The sequence below is a fragment of the Alligator sinensis genome, unplaced genomic scaffold (genome assembly GCF_000455745.1).
Source record: "Alligator sinensis unplaced genomic scaffold, ASM45574v1 scaffold203_1, whole genome shotgun sequence".
NCBI classification, from domain to species: Eukaryota; Metazoa; Chordata; order Crocodylia; family Alligatoridae; genus Alligator; species Alligator sinensis.
Genome location: NW_005841949.1, coordinates 1,668,177 through 1,687,159, shown reverse-complemented (window position 1 = coordinate 1,687,159; position 18,983 = coordinate 1,668,177). Strand labels below are relative to the sequence as shown.

Here is an 18,983-nt window from a genome sequence, read left to right as displayed (position 1 = left end):
GGGAAAGCAGAAGCCAGGAGATCTCTCTGGGGAACTTAGTCAGAGATCTAGAGAGTTGGGCAAAGCATGGGGTCAGGAGGTTAAACAGGAGATCAAATCAGAGCTGGGTCAGAGAGCCAGAGGGTCAGGCCAAACTCAGGGCCCAGGGGCAAGCCAGGTCATGTGTCCAGAGAATCTGTCAAAGGGCCAGTAGCAGCACAAAGGTACTACAGCCTAGGTACAAGGTTTTAAGCCTTGTTGCCTGGACACTTCCTCATCTGGGTCAGGGGTTTATATTGGAAGGGGTGAAGGGTCAGCTGACCCTGGCTGACCACTCCAGTGGCAGCAGTTTGTGTGTAGCTAGGCCCAGGATGAGGGTTCTAGCCACCTAAGTTTGCTAGTGTGCTAATGAGGAGGTAACAGACTGGGATGAGCAGCTATGCCAGGCAGACTGAGGCCCAGGTTCTAGGCTATGGCCTGACACTACCAGTCCACATTCACATGGCATCTGGTGAAGATAGAGATGTAAAGAAATGGCCAGCCCATGCTGTGTGGTACTTGTTGTGTCCTCTCCTAAGCTTGGGTCAGGATGCCCAGACTGTGGAATAAACTCCCTCCAGAGGTGGTACAATCATCTACCCTGGAAATCTTCAAGAGGAGACTGGACAGTCACCTTGCTGGGGTCTCCTGACCCCAGTTGTCTTTCCTGCCTCATGTAGGGGGGCTGGACCCAATGATCTTGTGAGGTCCCTTCCAGCCCCTTACAATCCATGAATCTCTCTGTATGTTTCCTAGGATATCTGAATTTGTCTCCTCCAAATGGTAGTTGCATGCTGTAATCTGTGTCCATCTGTTTCACTATGGAAGCAACCTATCGATTGCAGCAAGTGAAGGAATGCCTCTGTGTCAGAGCATGTTGCTGTGGAATAGAGCTAGCTATACTGCTTCAGGAGGGACTGCTTAAAGCCATCTCTGTCTGAAGCAAGCTTGTGAATGCCTGTGGCTGAGCAGGGAGCACTGGTGTAAATATGTATGTATGTGTATGAGAGAAAGGGAACTTCATGAATCATAAGAATCACCATTCTTGTTCTTAGCTACCAAAGCAGATCATATTCAGTTTGGGGACTGTCACATTGGGATGCCCTACCAAGTGACCTTCTCAGTAACCAACCACAGCAAAGCAGACGTGATGAGGTTCGAATGGCCCAGTGGCGCTCCATTTAACTTCTCCCCCCAGGTATCTACTTTTGTCTTTTCTGGGTGCATAAGAAGCCACTTGGTTAGTGACTTGTAGACAGGAATGCTAACCCTGACTTGGATGATAATGCTTATCTCTGCCCTGCAGGAGATCCAGTTTATTTCTTCCTTCTTGAGCTTGCTGGGCCTGGGAACTGTGTTATGGTATATCTGGTCAAACTAAAGGCCAAAAAGGACGAGGGATATGGCTGTATGAAGCAACTGCTCTTCCTCTCTGAGGGCTGTTCATGGCAGAAGTCAACTTAGTTCAAAGTGGCTTCCTCCCTTTATTAAACAAAGCCAGTGAGGGAGACCATGAGTTGCTCAGGGTTGCGGTGCCACCCAGTCTTCTCTTCTCGATCAGACCTGACAGAGTAGTTTTCTTTCTACCTCTCCTGCAGTTGGTTCTTATGTCAGTTCTTTCTTTGCTGGTCATTGACCTGCCATTTGTGAAATATTGGTCTTTCCCTTGTGATACCCTCTAGGTTGGCCATCTCCATGCTGGCTGTGCTAAGGACATAACTGTGACCTTGAAATCCAGTGTTCCTGTCACCTTCAAAATGCACACAGTGAAGTGTAAGGTGTGCAGAATCACCTTTCAGATCCCAGCAGACCAGGTCTCTGATTGGGACGACCGCCTGCACACTGTCAAGTGGGTGGATGCCACAAGAAGCCTTCCAAATGCATGCCCCACAAAGAAGAAGGTAAGAAGCAGGGTAGTAAAAGCCAATGTACTAAGCACAAAAGCTTTCTGAGCCAATCCTGTGTTATATACAGACCTATTGACCTGCCAACTGAACAACTCCAGAACCTCAGCACAGCCTTTTAACTGTGAGTGTGACTGATCATTGGCATAAACTACCAAGGACACTGGTGGATTCTCAGTCAACACAAGCTGTTGGGCTCAATGCAGGGTAGTTGGATGAAATTGTGGCTTCCAGTGATCATTTCTGGTCTTAAAATCTATTAGTCTGCTTTCAATATGGCCCTTGAATTAGCAGGGAATTACCATATCTACTTGAATCTAAGACACCCCTGAATTTAAGATGACCCCCCCAATAATTAGATTCTATATATGGAACATTTCTAAATTGGTTATAATTTTCCAGGTATAGAATCTAATTGTCAAAGGGTTGCCCTGAATTCATTCTCCCCAAATGCTACAGTGGCTGCTGAGGGAGGGGTCAGGAGGCTAAGGGGTCAGGCATCCCCCTTGCCCTCTGCTCCCTTGCCCCAGCAGCCTTCCTGCCTCCCTGCCACCTGCACTCCCTATTCCCACAGTCTCTGTCCCTCTTCCCCACTCCCCACAATCTCTGCCTCTCCCCCCCACACCCTAGTCTCTGCCTCTTTCCTCCCCATACACCCCACAGTCCTTCTGCCCCTTTCTCCCCTTTCTCTTCCCCCCTTACTATCAGATGGTACTCAGGCTCTGTTCCCTTCCCAGAGCACAACACATGGAAGTGCAGCCCTTGCTGGGCCATATAGCGGCATCAGCACTGATGATTGGCCAGGCAGGGGATGGGGCCAAGGTCCATATGCTCCATGCCTCGGTGCACCTAATAGTAAGGGGGAAAAGTGGGCAAGGCCAGAGGGAGGTGCACAGAAGCTGCAGAGGGCAAGTGGGGAGAGGGGGAGAGCAGATGGCTGTTGTGGGTCAGGGCCAGAGTCAAGAGCCACAGCAGCCATCTGCCCCCCACCCTGCTTTGTATGTGAATCTAAGACAAGGGTTCTTGTCCCCCGTGCTGACTGGGGGAAAAAACCTTGTCTTATAGTTGAGTAGATATAGAAGTCCCATCACGTTCAACTTCCAGGTTTCTTGAGGGAAAATGTAATTAATTCCTCTAACGTATTTCAGATATCCACCTGTGTGGTGAAGTGAGTGCTCTTTGCATTGTGGCAACTGACATTTCAACTCATGTATCCATGCTGTGTGCAGTATCTCATTATACAATACAGTGCTAGCCAGTAATTTAGCTAGTTCTGCAGCAGATAGGTCCTCTCATTCTTTACATCCTTTTTTGAGCCCAACCAGAATGCATTGGTGATGAATGGTTGAAAGGCCTAGAAATAGTCATAGGAACTTGCTGTACCATGGACCTTTCTAGTGAATTTGTCTCCACCCTAACGGAGACACTTGTCCTCACCAAGGTGGAGAAGGCAATTCAGTCTCATTTTACTCACAGCTGTGACCTGAAGGAAAGGTCAGAAGAGAATTCACTGTCTGTGGTTATTCAGCCACGGGTTCCTCCAGTTCCAGATCTTCAGCAAAGATAGTCTGTCCTGACTTGAAGGGACCAGTGTATTTTTAAGGGGTGAAAGAGATTTGATTTTATTGTTCATTACAACTCAGGCTACTCCAGACTACTCCAAATCGGTGTCCATAGAAGTCTTGCATTCCCTTCCTCTCCACCGCCATCTCCAGTGGCTTTTCAACATTATCATCAATGCTAAGCCCCCGTGTTTCTTTATCTCTACATAGTAATCTTTTCCCCTAGAACTCTACATAACACAATCTCATTATCTTCTCATCTCTACTTTTAATTTCCAAATAATTCTACATTTATTCCTAAGTGTCCCCCTATAGAGCTTGAGCTTCAGCATTCCAAAAAGTCTCTCAAATTTTCTGGCTTGGAGGAAGGAGAAGTTTCTTTTTTAGCACAATCCAATAAAACACCACCAGATTTCCAAATAAGCATCTTTTTGCCTTCCCCTCCTGCCAAATACTGACTTGACAGGACAACTTTTCCTTCACTAGAACTTCCCAAGCTTTTTGAAACCACTCAGTGATTTCAGGGGTGTCACATCTCTTGCAGGCTTTTGCAGTTATAATTCCTGCAGCCACTGGAAGATGAATGATCAGTTCTCTATGACACTTACATTGCAGGAAGGAACAGTAGAGGTCATCTGATAGTTGGCATCCTGTTATTTCCTTCACCCTATCTCCAGCCTTCATCCAGAACAGTTTAATTCTGGGACAAGTCCACTATATATAGTAGAGTCTCTCAAATGACCACATGCCCTCCAAGATTTGCCTATTCCAATACCATATATGCATTTAATTTTAAGCATGGTTAGAGGGCATCAATATAAGATTTTAAAACCATTCCCTTTTATTATCTTGCAGATAGACGCATGAGAACCTTTGTTCTAGATGGCATCCTACTCTTCAGCACTAATTTCTGAACCGCTATCATTAGCCCACTTTGTCATAAACAGTGTTTTCTCTTCTATAAGGCTATTTAAAATTGCTTTACAATAGCATAGACAATTGGCCTGTACATGTCATGGGGGTGACCACAAGTTTCTCAAATTCTGTCACATTTCTACTCAAGTTTACCTTCCTTTGGCAGTGTATTGAAATGTGTCTCAATTGCAGGTATTGGAAAACTTGGATTTTTATGTCATTTTTATATACTGTTCTTCTGCTTAGCTCCTGTGAACTCCAGGCACACGGTTAAAAAACAGCTGCCTTATAGTGCTCCCAAGGACACTGCTCAGTTTCAACTGAGGGGGGTTTGCTGATCCCAGAAATGTGATTGGAAGAAAAGGAATGGATCTTGGGGGATGGAGTTCAGGTTTCTTTTTTCCTGAAGGGCTGCCCCTAGGGTGTTTGCGCCAAAACTTCCTTCACTCTTCCAATGGTGTTGCTATTCTGATTCTGGAGACCTGAGAGACTCAGATGATTGTGGTTTTCTCTTGATTCTGCTTGAAGGTGATAGAGACAGACCCTGAACCTGTGCACACTATTGTGGAGGACAGCAGCCTAGAGCTAGACCTTCGACTCAGTGCTGTCATTGATTATACCCAGTTCAAGCTGGAGACCAAGGAGGTGCAGTTCAAGGAGACCTTGTTGTTTCAGACCAGGATGTTCAAGTAAGTAACTGAAACCAGGCAGGGACCAGTCCAGAGGCACTGTTTTGCCCAGGTTTGCATTAAGTAGCCAGGGTCCACTTACCCCAGAATAGTACTAGTCTATGGCTGTTAGCACTGCATCCTGTCCTCTTGGGGCAGGAAAGAGTTCCTATCTGTGCTTTTCTACTAGCTGGTCATTCCTGGGAAGGAGCTGCTAGTGGTATCTAATTCATTTGATTTTGGTTTCCAGCTACTGATAAACAGAGTCTACCTGCTGCTTTGCCAGGTCTGGTGATGCAACATAGAGGTATCATCTCCTTGCAGTTCCTGGGATACCCCTGGCACCATCTGCTGCAGCCAGGTGTCACCCCACGTCCCCCATCCTAACCAGGTCCAGGCTTGTGGATTTAGGTTCTGCCTCTCCATCTCTCTCCAGTTTTTTCCATTAAAAAAATTTTTCTCCTTTTCCTTTCTACCCCTAAAAGCCCTGGTGCAGTGTTGGGGGCACCAAAATAAAAACTCATCAAGAAATAAAGCAAAACATTGTGCAATGCTGTTGGCACCAAAGGGTTGCTACAGTCTCACCTAGAAGTAACCCTGGTTAGGACCCAGTCCTGCCACTTACCTCTACTCCACTCCCAGGGAAGTCTTTCTTACCTCATTACACATTGTCAGTGCTCAATACAGATTACTATGCATGCTCTAGAAACAGTCTTTAGATGACAGACATTCAACGCCAAATGTAGAAACAGGGAACCAGATGGGACTCCAAGGTCTCTGAGTCCAGTCTCTGTTACCTTTGACAACTTTGTTCTAAAATCCGCTTTGTAATTTCCCTGACACATAAACTGTTTGTCACTTGTGAATCCAGAAGGAGAAGTCCTGTGAACACTGAAAGGTACCTGGGCCAGCCTAGTAGTGTCCTGGCAGTAGACTGGGAACTAGTTTTGGAGGGTAATGTTAGTGACATGCCCTTGGCCCGTGCCTCCCAAGCACACAGGATTCTCAGCAGAATCACTTGGTGAAATCTACAGGCCAGATTCCATTCCCTTACACTGAATAGCACATTACCTTACAAGTGGATCCACTGAACTCGGTGCAACTGGTTGTAGACCAAAGTACTGCTTAACATGAGAAAATGGGTCAGAATTTCCCCCTACAAGATTTTTTGTTTTCTTCTTGTTTCTTTGGCCTTTTTTAATCCCTTCTGTTCAATAGGTTGTCTCTTCTCCCCTTTGTCCTACTGTATTTGCAGGTTCAAGTTAGCCAACAAGGGGAATGTAGCACTAGAGTACTCCTGGAAGATGGTCATGGAGGACAACAGGAGGACAGTCAACTTTCCAGAGGAACCTTCACCACCCAGTCCTGAAGGTAAGGGTATCGCCTTTCCTCTGGCTTCCACATGACAGCTTCTTCTAGAGATAAGTACTATAACCTGCAGACTGACAAAGGACGGTTATTGAAAGCTCAGGGAGCAGACTGAGCCTCTGCCTGAGGCTCAGACAGCTCAATACTGAAGGTGACATTCTCCAGCATCACCCAGGCAAGTAAAGTCTCTCTAGGTTAAGATGAAGATGGTTTCCATTTTGGCCTTCCTTACTGTTTTATTTTCCCTGTGCCCATCATCAAAGTACTCACAGCTTATATTACAGAGACCGTGGGCCCTGCAAAGAGTCAGCAGAGATAGGAAAGCTCAAAACATCAGCCAGTTTAGAGCCACAGATTGAGAGGGTGGGTCAGGAGCTAGAAAGGTTGGGGGGTCCTGTTGTAGAGTGTAATGGAATCAAGGTCTCTGCAGGCTGCTAGGAGAGAGTTGGGAGCTAATTACTATGGAACACAATCAGGGTACATGATATCCCCATATCCAAGAGCAGTGCAGAAAGAGATGGCTGTAAGTCAAACAAGGAACATTCACAGCAGAGATTTAGGACTGGGTTCAGCAAGGCACCTGACTATATGCATAGTTTCGAACCACTCATGTGTTTAACATTATGATGTCCTTTCCTAACAAAAGCTGTCCTGCTCTGCAGTCATGTAGGTACTTTGCTAAATGATTCTGTTTATCTTTGGTGGAGATGACAGATGTTGCAGATGGGGACCCCTCTCCAACTGCTGTTCAACATATTATGCAGACATCAGTTGAAATGGGAACAAAGGCAAGGTTTCAGGAAGGGTCAGAATCTCACATGAATAACACTAGAATCTGCTGTTCAATTAGCTAGAATAGAAATGATAAGGTATATCAGTCTTCATGCTTCCAGGAAGACTGATCACTAGGTGGGTCAGGAAAAACTATTCCCATGAGATAATGTACAAATTGATACACTGAAGAAATTCTCTCTAGCATCCAGTGTTGACTGCTGGCTGATACAGGGTGCTCCATTAATGCAAATGGACCACTGTTGTTTATGATTGGTTGTCTTTGGTTGGTTCTAGATGACAGAGGACGGGGAAGAGCAAATGGATGCAGTATGCATGGGTGCTATTCCTTGATCACATGCCCAGTGTTACAGCTCAGAGGACTTGCACACAATGGGCCAAGTTGTGACTCCAGCTTCACTTTTATTAATGTCAGATGGGCAGGATTTGGCCCAGTCTCTAGATACTTACCAAGCCTTCATCCTAGCACTTTGTTTAGAGTACTGTACTGTGGTCTCTATCAGCAGGTTGATTTAATCCCTTCTGTGGAATTCTAGCAGGTATTTGACAATATATCTATTCATTGTAGCTGCCCATTCACCCAGTCCTTTTTCCTTACTCCATATTGCCCTTTGAGTATTCCTAAAATCTAGGATTAGGATTCAGTAAGGGGCAGTGCAGCAGTAGAGACACAAGTGACCAGATTCTATTCTAAGCATAAAAGTACACTTATGCACAATTCTAGTCCACTCTATTCACATCTTGAAAATCCATTAGAGCATCCAGTTTTGTGTCATAAAGAAGCAGCAAAGAGGAGGAGGAGGATTCACTCGCCTTTTGCATTAACTGCTTTCAGGGATGTACTCAGGGTGGATTAGAATCACACTTAGGTGTCTAAATGCACTTTAATGTCTCATAGGTGTGAGCTAAGAATAGAATCTGGCCCAGACAAAGCTACACTGTAGTTATCACTGGCCTCATTTGGTATCCTCCTTTTCAGAGTGTTTGCAAAGAGGTATTTCCTTTCTGGAGTTCTTAAGCCAAACACTACTCGGCCATCCCTCTGTTAACATGAACCAAGGGGCAGGGGTGCTCAGAACAATACATTTCATCATTGAAAGAAACTGTTTCAGTAACCCATTCCTTAATACAGGGGAGCCCCCATCTGCAACATCTGCTATCTCCACCAAAATGCAGTCCAGCCGAGTAACCAGCCAGCTAGGCACTGTTCTGGAAAGTGTCGTCTCCTTCCCGTATGCTGCCGCTGCTCACCCTCCATTCTCCATAGAACCCAGCAGTGGTGTCATCACAGCTGGGAAGAAGCAGCTGTTCCAGGTGAAATTCTCCCCTCTAGAAGTGGGAGAATTTGAGGGCCAAATCATTTGCAGGTAGGAAATGTTCAAAATGGGGATCAGCTTGACAAGGGGAATGTTGGTAAGAGGACTTTGGTGTAAGTGCAGTTCTTCCTGCTGTAGCTATCTCCAAACTGGTGGGATTGGAGATAGTCAAAGAAGGGTCAGGCCTCAGGGGAACATCAGAAACCTGCTGATTTACTTAACTTCATATTGGATGCCACTAGCTAGAAATCAAGCCATTGTCATAATTTAGGTTCTTTAGTTCCGTGAAAGTTGCAGAAAAACAAGGAGAATCTGAATCACACTGAGAAAATTCTCTTTAAAAAATGTTAACCTGCCAGAAGCTTGAGTACAAATAGGATTCAGTCTTTCAGAGGTAGAGGGAAACTAATTTGCAGTTCACTTCCCTTGGGTGTGGAACATCATTTAATCCACAAGAGGTTCAGATTATTGGATTTTGGAGGAGTATTTTACTTTATCAGAGGCTTTCACACACTTAATCACCAAACTGTACAGCCTCCAACCTGCTGGGAAGAAGAAGTGCCACTTCTGTTATGCTGAGGTGTTACTCTGAATTAATCAATCTGGCACTTCACCTTGGCTGCCTCATTACCATGGAGTGAGTCTACATTAGATTCACCGATCACGTGCCAAAGGGAAGGAAATGAAGTTGCATGGAATAAAAGGGGTAGAGAGAAAAGTACTAGATACCTGGCTAGCTGGAATTATTAGCCTGTAGAGCTGTCTAACTACCTTTAATAACACTGCTCCATTTCTTCTCAGTATCCCTAATCTAAAGCCAAATTGTGAAAGCCCAGTAGTATCTGTGAAGGGGAGAAGCCTGCTGCCCTATTGCCACTTTGAGCTGGAAGACTCTGACTATATTACTGCCAACAGGCGCAACCCAGAGCTGCGAGGGCCCAAGGGGGGCACGCTGGATCCCAACACAAGGGTGATTGAATTTGCCTCTGTTGGGGTGCATGCCCGGAACAGAAGGTGGGTGCAGAAAAGACTTGTATGGATGACTGCTGGCTATCCCTGAAAATCAGCCAGGAAACTTTTGATCAAACCCTGTAGTACATTAGTACCATCTCTAATCCTGCCATCCTCAACTTCCTGGAGACCCCTTGGGGCTGTGAGTAGGTACAGCATAGACTGGCATCTTTGCTTCTCCCAGTCCAGTCATGAAACATGCATGGCTGTTCTAGAGCAGGAGATCAGATCTCTGGTTTCTTCCAGTAAAACTGTCTTCTGCTCTTTGGATACTTCAGTCAAATTGGGTCAGGGAAGGAAATAACCTCCTTAAAGAACACCCTCAGTAAAGAGCCTTGCCTTGCTGGATTTACCATCCTTGCTCTCTTGTGGGTTGGCCACTCCTTTTTTGTTTTTGTGTTTACAAATAATAACTACCTCCATCTAGCCCAGAAATACTTGAGGCTCCCAGGACTGGGATGGAGCTGCCTTGTCCATAGCAGTGCTGACATATAGGTCTCCTTTTGAGCTGAGTCCCAGGGCCAGCCCGTCCTATACTGTGAAACCTGTGCCCGCAGGGGGCCCTGCAGCTAAGGGGCACCCTGCGCATAGGCAGAAGAAGTGTGGCCCAGACACAGGGCAGCAGCAGGCATTGCCTTAGGGCAGCCTGGCCACAGGGTCCTACAGCAGCGGGAGAGAGACGGGCATGCTGAGCTACCCTGTGCACTTGCAGCTGACCCAGCCACAGGCAGGTAAATTTCTTTTAATGTTTTTTTTTTTTATTTCCATAGGCTTGTGGGGAGGGCAGATGAAGACCCCCGCAGTGCAGGAGAGAGTGGAGTAAAGGAAGGGTGAATCATTCACCCCTGCCCCTGGTCTGCTCCCTCCTGTACTGTGGGGATTGTCCCACGACTTGGGCCCCATTCACCGTGACTGGGGCCCCAGCCCAGCTGGGTCATGGGACTGTTAGAGCCTGGAGGCTCCTCCAGAGGTGCAATGCCGGGCAGCCAAGTGGGGGAGGGCATGTGGTCCCCCGATCTTTGCACATGTGAGGGCGGGCCACAGCTGCGAGCTGGGCTCAGCCTCTGCTCTGTGTCTCCATGCCTCACCATCGCCACTTTGAAAGCAGCACCCGCCGCTATGTGTCTCGCTGCCCAGCCGTGGGATGCACACGGCGGCACCCACCACTTTCAAAGCGGTGGCAGTGAGGTGCGGAGACACACCCAGCTCTCAGCTGTGGCCCACCCTTGCCTGTGCAAAGATCGGAGGGTCGCGTACCGTCGCCCGCCTTGGCTGCCCAGCACCACGCCTCTGGAGGAGCTGCCAGTCTCTTCCTGGGGACGATGCAGGGTGGGGCAGGGTGGGCATGGGTGTCCCAGGGGCTCCATCCCCTCCATCCCGGCAGTGCAGCCAAGGCTAGCCCTGCTCTGGGCCTCAGCTCTGGGACCCTTGACTGGTGTGGGGAGGCAGCCGGGGCTGGAGTGGGGAGACAGCTGGGGCCAGGGCTAGAAGGTGGCTGGTGCGGTGCAGTGCTGCACAATGCCGCTCCCCGCTCGGCCCTTCCCCTCCTCCCTTAGACTTTCCCATGGGGGGAGTGTGTGTGTGTCCAGCTGTTTGCCAAAGCCCACCCGCTGCCGCCACTGCCACTGACTTCTTTGGGGCAGAAGGGCCCAAAACTATTTCTTGCAGGGGGCCCCAAAAATGGTGGACCGGCCTTGCCGAGTCCAGAGCTGTAATGCCTCATGTCTGCTGTGTAAAAAAGCTCATAATTTCCAGAACAACCTACCTGTTCCCACTTTGATGTCAATTTCTGCTTGTTGTGCCCAGGGCCTTCACTCTCACGAACCCCACCAGTTCCACCTACTTCTTCCAGTGGACTTGTGAAGAGACAAGAGACCTGCGAGAGAAACCAGTTTTCTACTGTCTGACAGAAAAGGGCCAGATCCGGCCTGATAAGAAAGTGGAGGTAGGTGGGAGACCAAAGCACGTATCTCTACTAATGGTGTATGACAGGGGTAGGCAAAATACAGCCTGCGGGCTGGATCTGGCCCACCAACTGATTGGATACATCCCACAAGCAGGCACCCACTAGTTGATTGTAGCCAGCCTGCAACTGCCCTCACAACACTCAACATGGGGCCAAGCCCTGCCCACTCCCACCCAGGACAGCCTGGGCCACACTTCCAGCCACTTTGGCCCCAGCCAGCATGCACAGCTTCCTGGCGTGTCTGCTCCCAGTGCAGCTGCAGCTGCCTAGGTACTACTCAGTTCCCCCTGCCTCCAGCAGCTCCTCCTGTTACACAAATTGCCAATTGCTTAAATTATAAGCGAGACTTTATAAAGGGGGATAAGGCAAGGTGCCGCGTTTATTGATCACGTGAGTTAGACACAGAGGTTCGGACACACCATTCATACAAACACACACAAATCATAATACACATCATTACGCACAGGCATACACATACACAAAACTACCATTTCATCCACACACACACCAGATATAGTTTCCAGCAATAGTTTGAAGATAGCAGATTTGAAGATAACAGCTGGAGCGGGGTGAATAGATGCATCTGTGCTCCAGTGAAACAGCAGTAGAGAAAGAGACTCACCCAACTTGACATTTTCAAAGTGTTCTTTTATAGGGATTGGCATCCTTTGTTTCAGTGCTTTGGGTTTTTTCCATACCTAGCTTCTGTTTTTGTGGTTGTTCTTCTTTTGTCTTCAGCTTATCTTAGCCTTGGAGTGTTTTTGCTGCCCATCTGGCAGAATGGGTGCATTCCTTCTACTCGTTATCTTCTTTGTGCCCCAGGCCTAAAAGAGATTCTTCAGCCATTTATTAGTTAGTTACTGGCTAGTAATTTACACATCTGGCGCCTTGCTGCTTACATGAACAGTTAAATCTTCTTTTCCCATCTCTATGCCATTCTCTCACCATTCACCCTTTTACACACACTCATACATAAAGGCTATGCAGAGTTCGTTCATTCACTTATGTCAAGTAGAAGGATACAAAATGAAATTTTCAAGTTGTTTACAGGACAAGACTAACATGGTTATATTTCACTATTATTACACTCTTTGTTAACATCAGCTACATTAGTTCAGTTCATGCTACACTCCTGTCCCTGTTGTGCTACTCCGGGCCGCAGGCAGTGCAGGGAAGCTGTGGGGAAGTACTAGGTAGCAGGTACCCATCCTGCGGTGGGGGGAGCTACATCCATGTGGCTCCTGCCCCAGCATGCAGAGCTCCAGCTCCCAGTTGCCTTCCACACAGTCTGCCCACCCGGTGCGATAAGCTGCCTCAGGCAGGAGTGGGTGGGGCTCAGCCCCATGCATAGCACCATGGGGACAGCTGCTGGTCAGATTCGGGGGTGAAGGGGGTGGACCACATGTGCACCACACCACCTGGGCAAGCTCTGCTGCACGTGTCCCCTGAATTGGAAGCACTGGCTTGGCTACAGCATGTAAGACTATCCTATCAGAGTGATCCTGCTTGGAGTCATAGCACCATGCTTTTCTTTTAGTACATTTGTGCATGGACATTTTAGGAAGGTTAAAAGCAAGCTCTGTATGCCCCAGTTCTCTGAAGTGCCATTTTCTTATTAGAGATAAATGTGTCTCTGAAGAGTTCAAGTCAGCGGGTCCGGATGCTCTCCACCCCAGGGTGCTGAGGGAGCTGGCTGGGGTTATTGCAGGGCCCCTGGCACGGCTCTACGAGCGATCGTGGTGCTTGGGCCAGGTGCCAGACGATTGGAAGGTAGCTAATGTGGTCCCCATCTTCAAAAAAGGGAAAAGGGAGGACCCGGGCAATTATAGGCCCGTCAGTCTTACCTCAATCCTGGGGAAGCTCTTTGAGAAGATCATCAAGGAGCACATTTGTGATGGGCCGGCATCCGAGATGATGCTCAGGGGCAATCAGCATGGATTTATTAGGGGGAGATCATGTCAGACCAACCTGATTGCCTTTTATGATCAGGTCACAAAGGCCATGGATGCAGGTGTCGCGGTGGATGTAGTCTTTCTGGACTTCAGCAAGGCCTTTGACACCGTCTCTCACCCCATCCTAATTAATAAACTAGGCGACTGTGGCATAGATGCCTACACGGTCAGATGGATTGCAGATTGGCTGAAGGGTCGCACTCAGAGGGTGGTGGTGGATGGATCATACTCGACTTGGGGGGAGGTGGGTAGTGGAGTCCCCCAGGGCTCGGTCCTGGGGCCTGCGCTGTTCAATTTCTTCATCAGCGATCTTGATGTTGGGGTGGAGAGCAACCTGTTTAAATTCGCTGATGACACCAAAATTTGGGGGGAGGTGAGCACGCTAGCAGGGAGAGAGAGATTGCAGAAGGATCTGGATAGGTTACAGGGGTGGGCAGACAGGAACAGGATGCGTTTCAATACGGACAAGTGCAGGGTGCTGCACTTGGGTAGTAGGAACCAGCAGCACACTTATACGATGGGGAGCTCCCTACTTGAGAGCACGGAGGCGGAAAGGGATCTTGGTGTCATTATTGACTCCAAGATGAACATGGGCCGACAATGCGAGGTCATGGTTGGCAGGGCTAACCGGACCTTGTCGTGCATCCACAGGTGCATCTCGAGTAGAGCCAGGGAGGTGATCCTCCCCCTCTATGCGACGCTGGTCAGGCCGCAGCTGGAGTATTGTGTCCAGTTCTGTGCGCCCCATTTCAGGAGGGATGTGGACAACATGGAGAGGGTCCAGAGGAGGGCCACCCGCATGATCCGGGGACAACAGGGCAGACCCTACAGTGAGAGACTGCGGGACTTGAACCTATTCAGCCTCCACAAGAGAAGGCTGAGGGGGGACCTGGTGACCGTCTATAAACTCACTAGGGGGAACCAGAAGGGTTTGGGGGAGACGCTGTTTCCCCTAGCCCCTGCTGGCATAACAAGGAGTAATGGGCACAAGTTGATGGAGAGGAGGTACAGATTGGACATCCGAAAAAACTACTTCACAGTCAGGGCGGCTAGGAGCTGGAACCAACTTCCAAGGGAGGTGGTGCTGGCCCCTACCCTGGGGATCTTTAAGAAGAGGCTGGATACTTACCTGGCTGGACTCATTTGAGTCCCGTTTTTGTTTTTAGGGTGAGTGGTTTTGTTTGTGTTTTTTGGGTTGTTCTCCCGCCCTGGCGGGGGGGCGGGCTAGAAGATCTATTAGGTCCCTTCCGACCCTGAAACTATGAAACTATGAAACTATGAGTGACAGTTTGGTGCCATTATCTGAGCATGCAGGCATGTCATGGGAAGCTAGCAAGCCAATATTCTTCACTGAGGCATTGGATTTCTCAAGATCCTAAAGAAATGAGAAGCCATCTGTACTGTACCTACAGGCTAAGGAAACAGGGTTGCCAGGTTAATAAGTGTGTGTAACCCATTTTTCACCCAGTGTGGTCAGTCTACTTGTAGTCTGCCTAAGCCTTTGAGCTATATAACCATGGTTCTTACAGAACAAGCAGCAGAGGCCCATAAATTGCTGTATGTGGCTGGCTCCTCAATGGAGGATAGGGAGCCAATCTGTAAGCATAAGTTAGCCATAGTGTAACATCTGTCCTGTTTTTCAGTCATCCAAATTGCTGTCACCATTTCAAGCCCAATAACCAGTGTTTGTTTGCTGCTTCTTCCTCAGGTCTCATTTGAATTCATCCCCCATCACCTGGGTATCACAGAATCGTTCTGGACCTTCACAGTCCCAGAACAGAACATTTCAGTCCCATTCCTGTTGGTGGGCAACACCACTGACCCATCTGTATGTCTGGACAGATCCCACCTGAACTATCAATCTCTCTTAGTAGGTAAGGTGAGACTTCATCCTAGCACCTTCTGCTACTCTGAGCTTCTTCCTTTATTCAGAGATGTGGAGCCTTATGGTTATCATCATGGGTGACTGGTGCTTCCTGAGACTGCGGGGGGCACAGTTTGTGGGCGGCAGCATCAGCAGCATTGAGGCAAGCAGTGACCGCCTGCAGAAGCCGGTGGTGAGGGGAGAGGGGGGTGGCAAGTGGCGGTGGTGGCGGCATGACGAGCGGTGACCACCCACAGAAGCCAGTGGCAGCCAATGTCAGGGAGGGCACAGGCCCCCGCCCCCTGTGCCCTCCCTACCACTTGCCTATGGTTACTATTGAGCCTCATTCTGTTATTCTGATATTATAACAAGAAAATGGAAGCTGAGGGCTCTGTAGTTGAGGAGAACAGCCCTTTCCTTCTATCTATCTTTTTAGAGTTTATACTTCTACTCATCACTGTTTCTGGATATTGTCAATGTCAGAGCTGTCAGAGCAATAGCTGTAACTATATCCCTTGTACAGTTCATGGATTGTCTGGCACTTCATCTATTTTAGAGCCAAAACTCTACTGAGGGAAGAGTGGTGGGGTTGGTTTTATTGTGGTTATGGGCAAAAAAGTGTCTGGTTTCAAGTTTCTAAAGCAAAGTCGCTTATTAGTGGTGAGTGAGAAACAATGACAAGAGGGAGGGTGGAGTAAGGAAGGGGTTAAAATAGGAATTCTGATGTGTCCCATAGAGTTCCTATTATCAGCTTAGTTCCTGCCTACTCATTCACCTGTGAGTTTGTTACAAAAATGAATGTTGAGAGGTTCCACCATGTAAACATTTTGTTGACACTGGTTTGGCTGGTACCATTTCTTGTCAATGGTGCATTATTGAGTAACTTATGCTGGTAGCCCCAACCAGACCTGTGTTGGATCATATGCATGACTACACAGTCTGCTTAGCACATTTTGGAGAAAAACGGTGTTAGAAAAATGTTCCAAGTTTTGGAAGTTTTGGGTGAGGGGATTTTATGCATCTCTCCTCTTTGTAGCCAAACTTAGATGTCAGACCCTCTAGGCCAGGGGTGGGGAATTATTTTGGGCGGAGGGCCACTTACTGAGTTTTGGCAAGCCATCGAGGGCCACATGACAGGCAGCCAGGGGCAGATGAATATTAATTTTCTAAATTTTTAGGGGCCCCACGGGCCAGATAGAATGGCCTGGCAGGCCGCATTTTGCCCACCCCTGCTCTAGGCCATGTGCTTGTGCAGTGCCTGGCCAGGTCTGTAGGTGGTATCCCAGTAGTATTAATGAGGGGTGGAGTTCTGCATTCTCTTTCACGCTGAACACTACACTGTGAGGCTGTCTATAGGCAGGGTGTCCACAGAAGCAACATTTATTCTAGGTGCTGCTGTGTGCATTAGCAATGCTCTCTCACTGTGGGGACCTGTCTATGGTCCCGTTTCTACCTGCAGAATGTCTAATGTGGTTCTGCACATGAGGGCTGATTCCATACCAACCTGTCGGATGAACTAAAGTCTTGCCACCTCCTTCCTGTTTTTCCCCAAAGGACATGAGGCCCACAAGACCATTCAACTGATTAACAATGAAAATGAGACCTTCAGCTTTGCTTTCAGAGACAGCTCTCGCTATTCTGAGGGATACATTAACTTCCTGACAGTGCAGCCCATGGAAGGCTCTGTCCTACCTCATTCAAGGTAAAGGGGGAGAGATCATGGACTTCAAAAACCAGGTTCTGAAAGACCTAAACACATAACTGCATTTCTTCTCTGGCTCTACTCTGGGCTCCCTTTTTGCCCAATCAGCAGACACTCCTAGTGTTATACCATCGTTCCCTCTGGGATTCTTCTGGGGTCTTGTTCAGTCTCCAGCAACAGAAAAATGACTCGGCTGTGGGTCTGCTCTGCAAAGCACCTGCAAATAGTGGCATCTTCTAATGCAGTTTGCTCAGTATCAGAGTTGCTGACTTTAGGCATATGAACAGGTTTCTGCTGGCTTGACAGGGCTAAGAGAAAGCAAGCTGGGCTCTCTTTTCCTTACATGCCCTCCAGGTTTGAGACCCTTCAGGGTTGGGCTGTCTGTTCCTTTATATACCTTTATGCAACCCCACTAAAATCAGTGAAGCTAAACAGGTAGCACTGAAAGCACAGTTTGGTTTAAATGCAGTGAGACTACACAAGAGTCACTGAGGATATAATTTGGCCTTTGTCTTCAGTGATGCTGCAGGAGAGGGACTAATCCCAGTGTGAATCCTAGATGAGGTTTTCAGGGTTGGCAACCAGAAGACCCATTTTCCTCCTTGCTAGCAAACCATTCAGTCTGGAAATTACTGAGCAAGACAGATCAAGCCCATGCCCCACTGCCATTTCTGCAGAGAAGTATTGCTCTTTAACAACTTGGACTTCTCCATCCCTTTCTGGTGTGCTCATGCCTGTGGCTGTTGGGGCTTTAATCTCTCTTTCTGACAAATTGTCTTGTAACTTTCTGAGCATGTGACACATTGAAAAATGAAAGCATGCTTACTCTCAATTTTCCCTTTTTTTTTCATTACTTTGCTGGCTCTCCATTGCCATGACAGTGCCTCTGGGAAATAATTTACTGAATTTACTGGTGAATTCAGGGCAGTTTAAATAAAATTGGTCTTGTTCTTAAGCACAGCTTGTGATCTGTATTCTCCTCGTTGCCTGTTATTGAACACAAGCAGTTGTCCTGGCTCTTGCTGTCCTGGTTTGTGCCTGATTCTTATAGATACTGAGTTTCTCCCCTGAGGTCTTCAGGTCACACTGAAGTCAATGGAAGTCAAGAACATTCAGCACCCTGCCAGATCAGTATATACTGCATATTCATCTGATTTTTTTCTCCCAAGGTGGAGCACCTTGCATTTCTCTGTGTTGAATGCCATCAGGTTTTGACCCACCCACCTTATGAGCATGTCCAGGTTGGCCTGAATCACCAGTCTACCCTCTAGCACAGCGGTCACCAACTGGTTGATTGTGATCGACTGGTCAATTGGGAGCCTCTGACAGTCAATCTCAGTCTGAATGGGGTCTCAGATCGACCTTCAGATGCTCTGCGGGCTCAGATTGACTGTCAGAGGCTCTGTGATCGGGAGCGGCAGGACTCACGTGGGGAGTGGCTGGGACACGGTCCAGGAGCCACGGGACACACGTGGCTGGGTTGAGCTGCTGGGTCAGGTGTGTGGAACGATTCCTCTCCATGCCCCCTGCAACTGGGTGAGTGGGACCTGGGCCAGGGTAGGGTTGGAGCCTGGGCAGCTCGTGCAGGTGCGCAGGGGGGCTTCCGCCACTGCATGCACACTGGCGGTAGCCCAGGAGTATGTGCCCCCTGATCTGTGTACGGGGTGAGGTGGCTGCCACTGCATGCTGGGCTTTGCATCCTGACCGCCGGGGGTCAAAGCCCCAGCATGTACCGGCAGCCGCCTCACCCTATGCACAGATTGGGGGTGGTATGACATGCCCTCTGGGCAGAGGCAGTGAAAGGAGGGGCTAATGGGGCTTAGGCCCCCCCAAACACGGGGCAGCGGTAGGGCCGCAAGGCATCCCAGTTCTGGGTTTCTGGTGGCTGCAGCAGGGGTGGGGAGGGAGTGGGAGTGAGGCTGGGGCACAGGGTGGAGCCGCAAGC

At 48.4% G+C, this 18,983-nt stretch overlaps 1 protein-coding gene across 1 annotated transcript in view; it reads left to right on the top strand.

Moving 5' to 3' along the window:
• The window catches only part of HYDIN (HYDIN, axonemal central pair apparatus protein), a 438,260-nt gene that overhangs the window by 398,820 nt on the left and 20,457 nt on the right, over nucleotides 1-18,983 (top strand). The window contains 9 exon segments of the mRNA XM_025199799.1: nucleotides 1,074-1,216; nucleotides 1,701-1,919; nucleotides 4,928-5,088; nucleotides 6,323-6,438; nucleotides 8,360-8,594; nucleotides 9,345-9,557; nucleotides 11,361-11,499; nucleotides 15,181-15,346; nucleotides 16,891-17,038. Coding sequence (XP_025055584.1) covers nucleotides 1,074-1,216; nucleotides 1,701-1,919; nucleotides 4,928-5,088; nucleotides 6,323-6,438; nucleotides 8,360-8,594; nucleotides 9,345-9,557; nucleotides 11,361-11,499; nucleotides 15,181-15,346; nucleotides 16,891-17,038 — 1,540 coding nt within the window.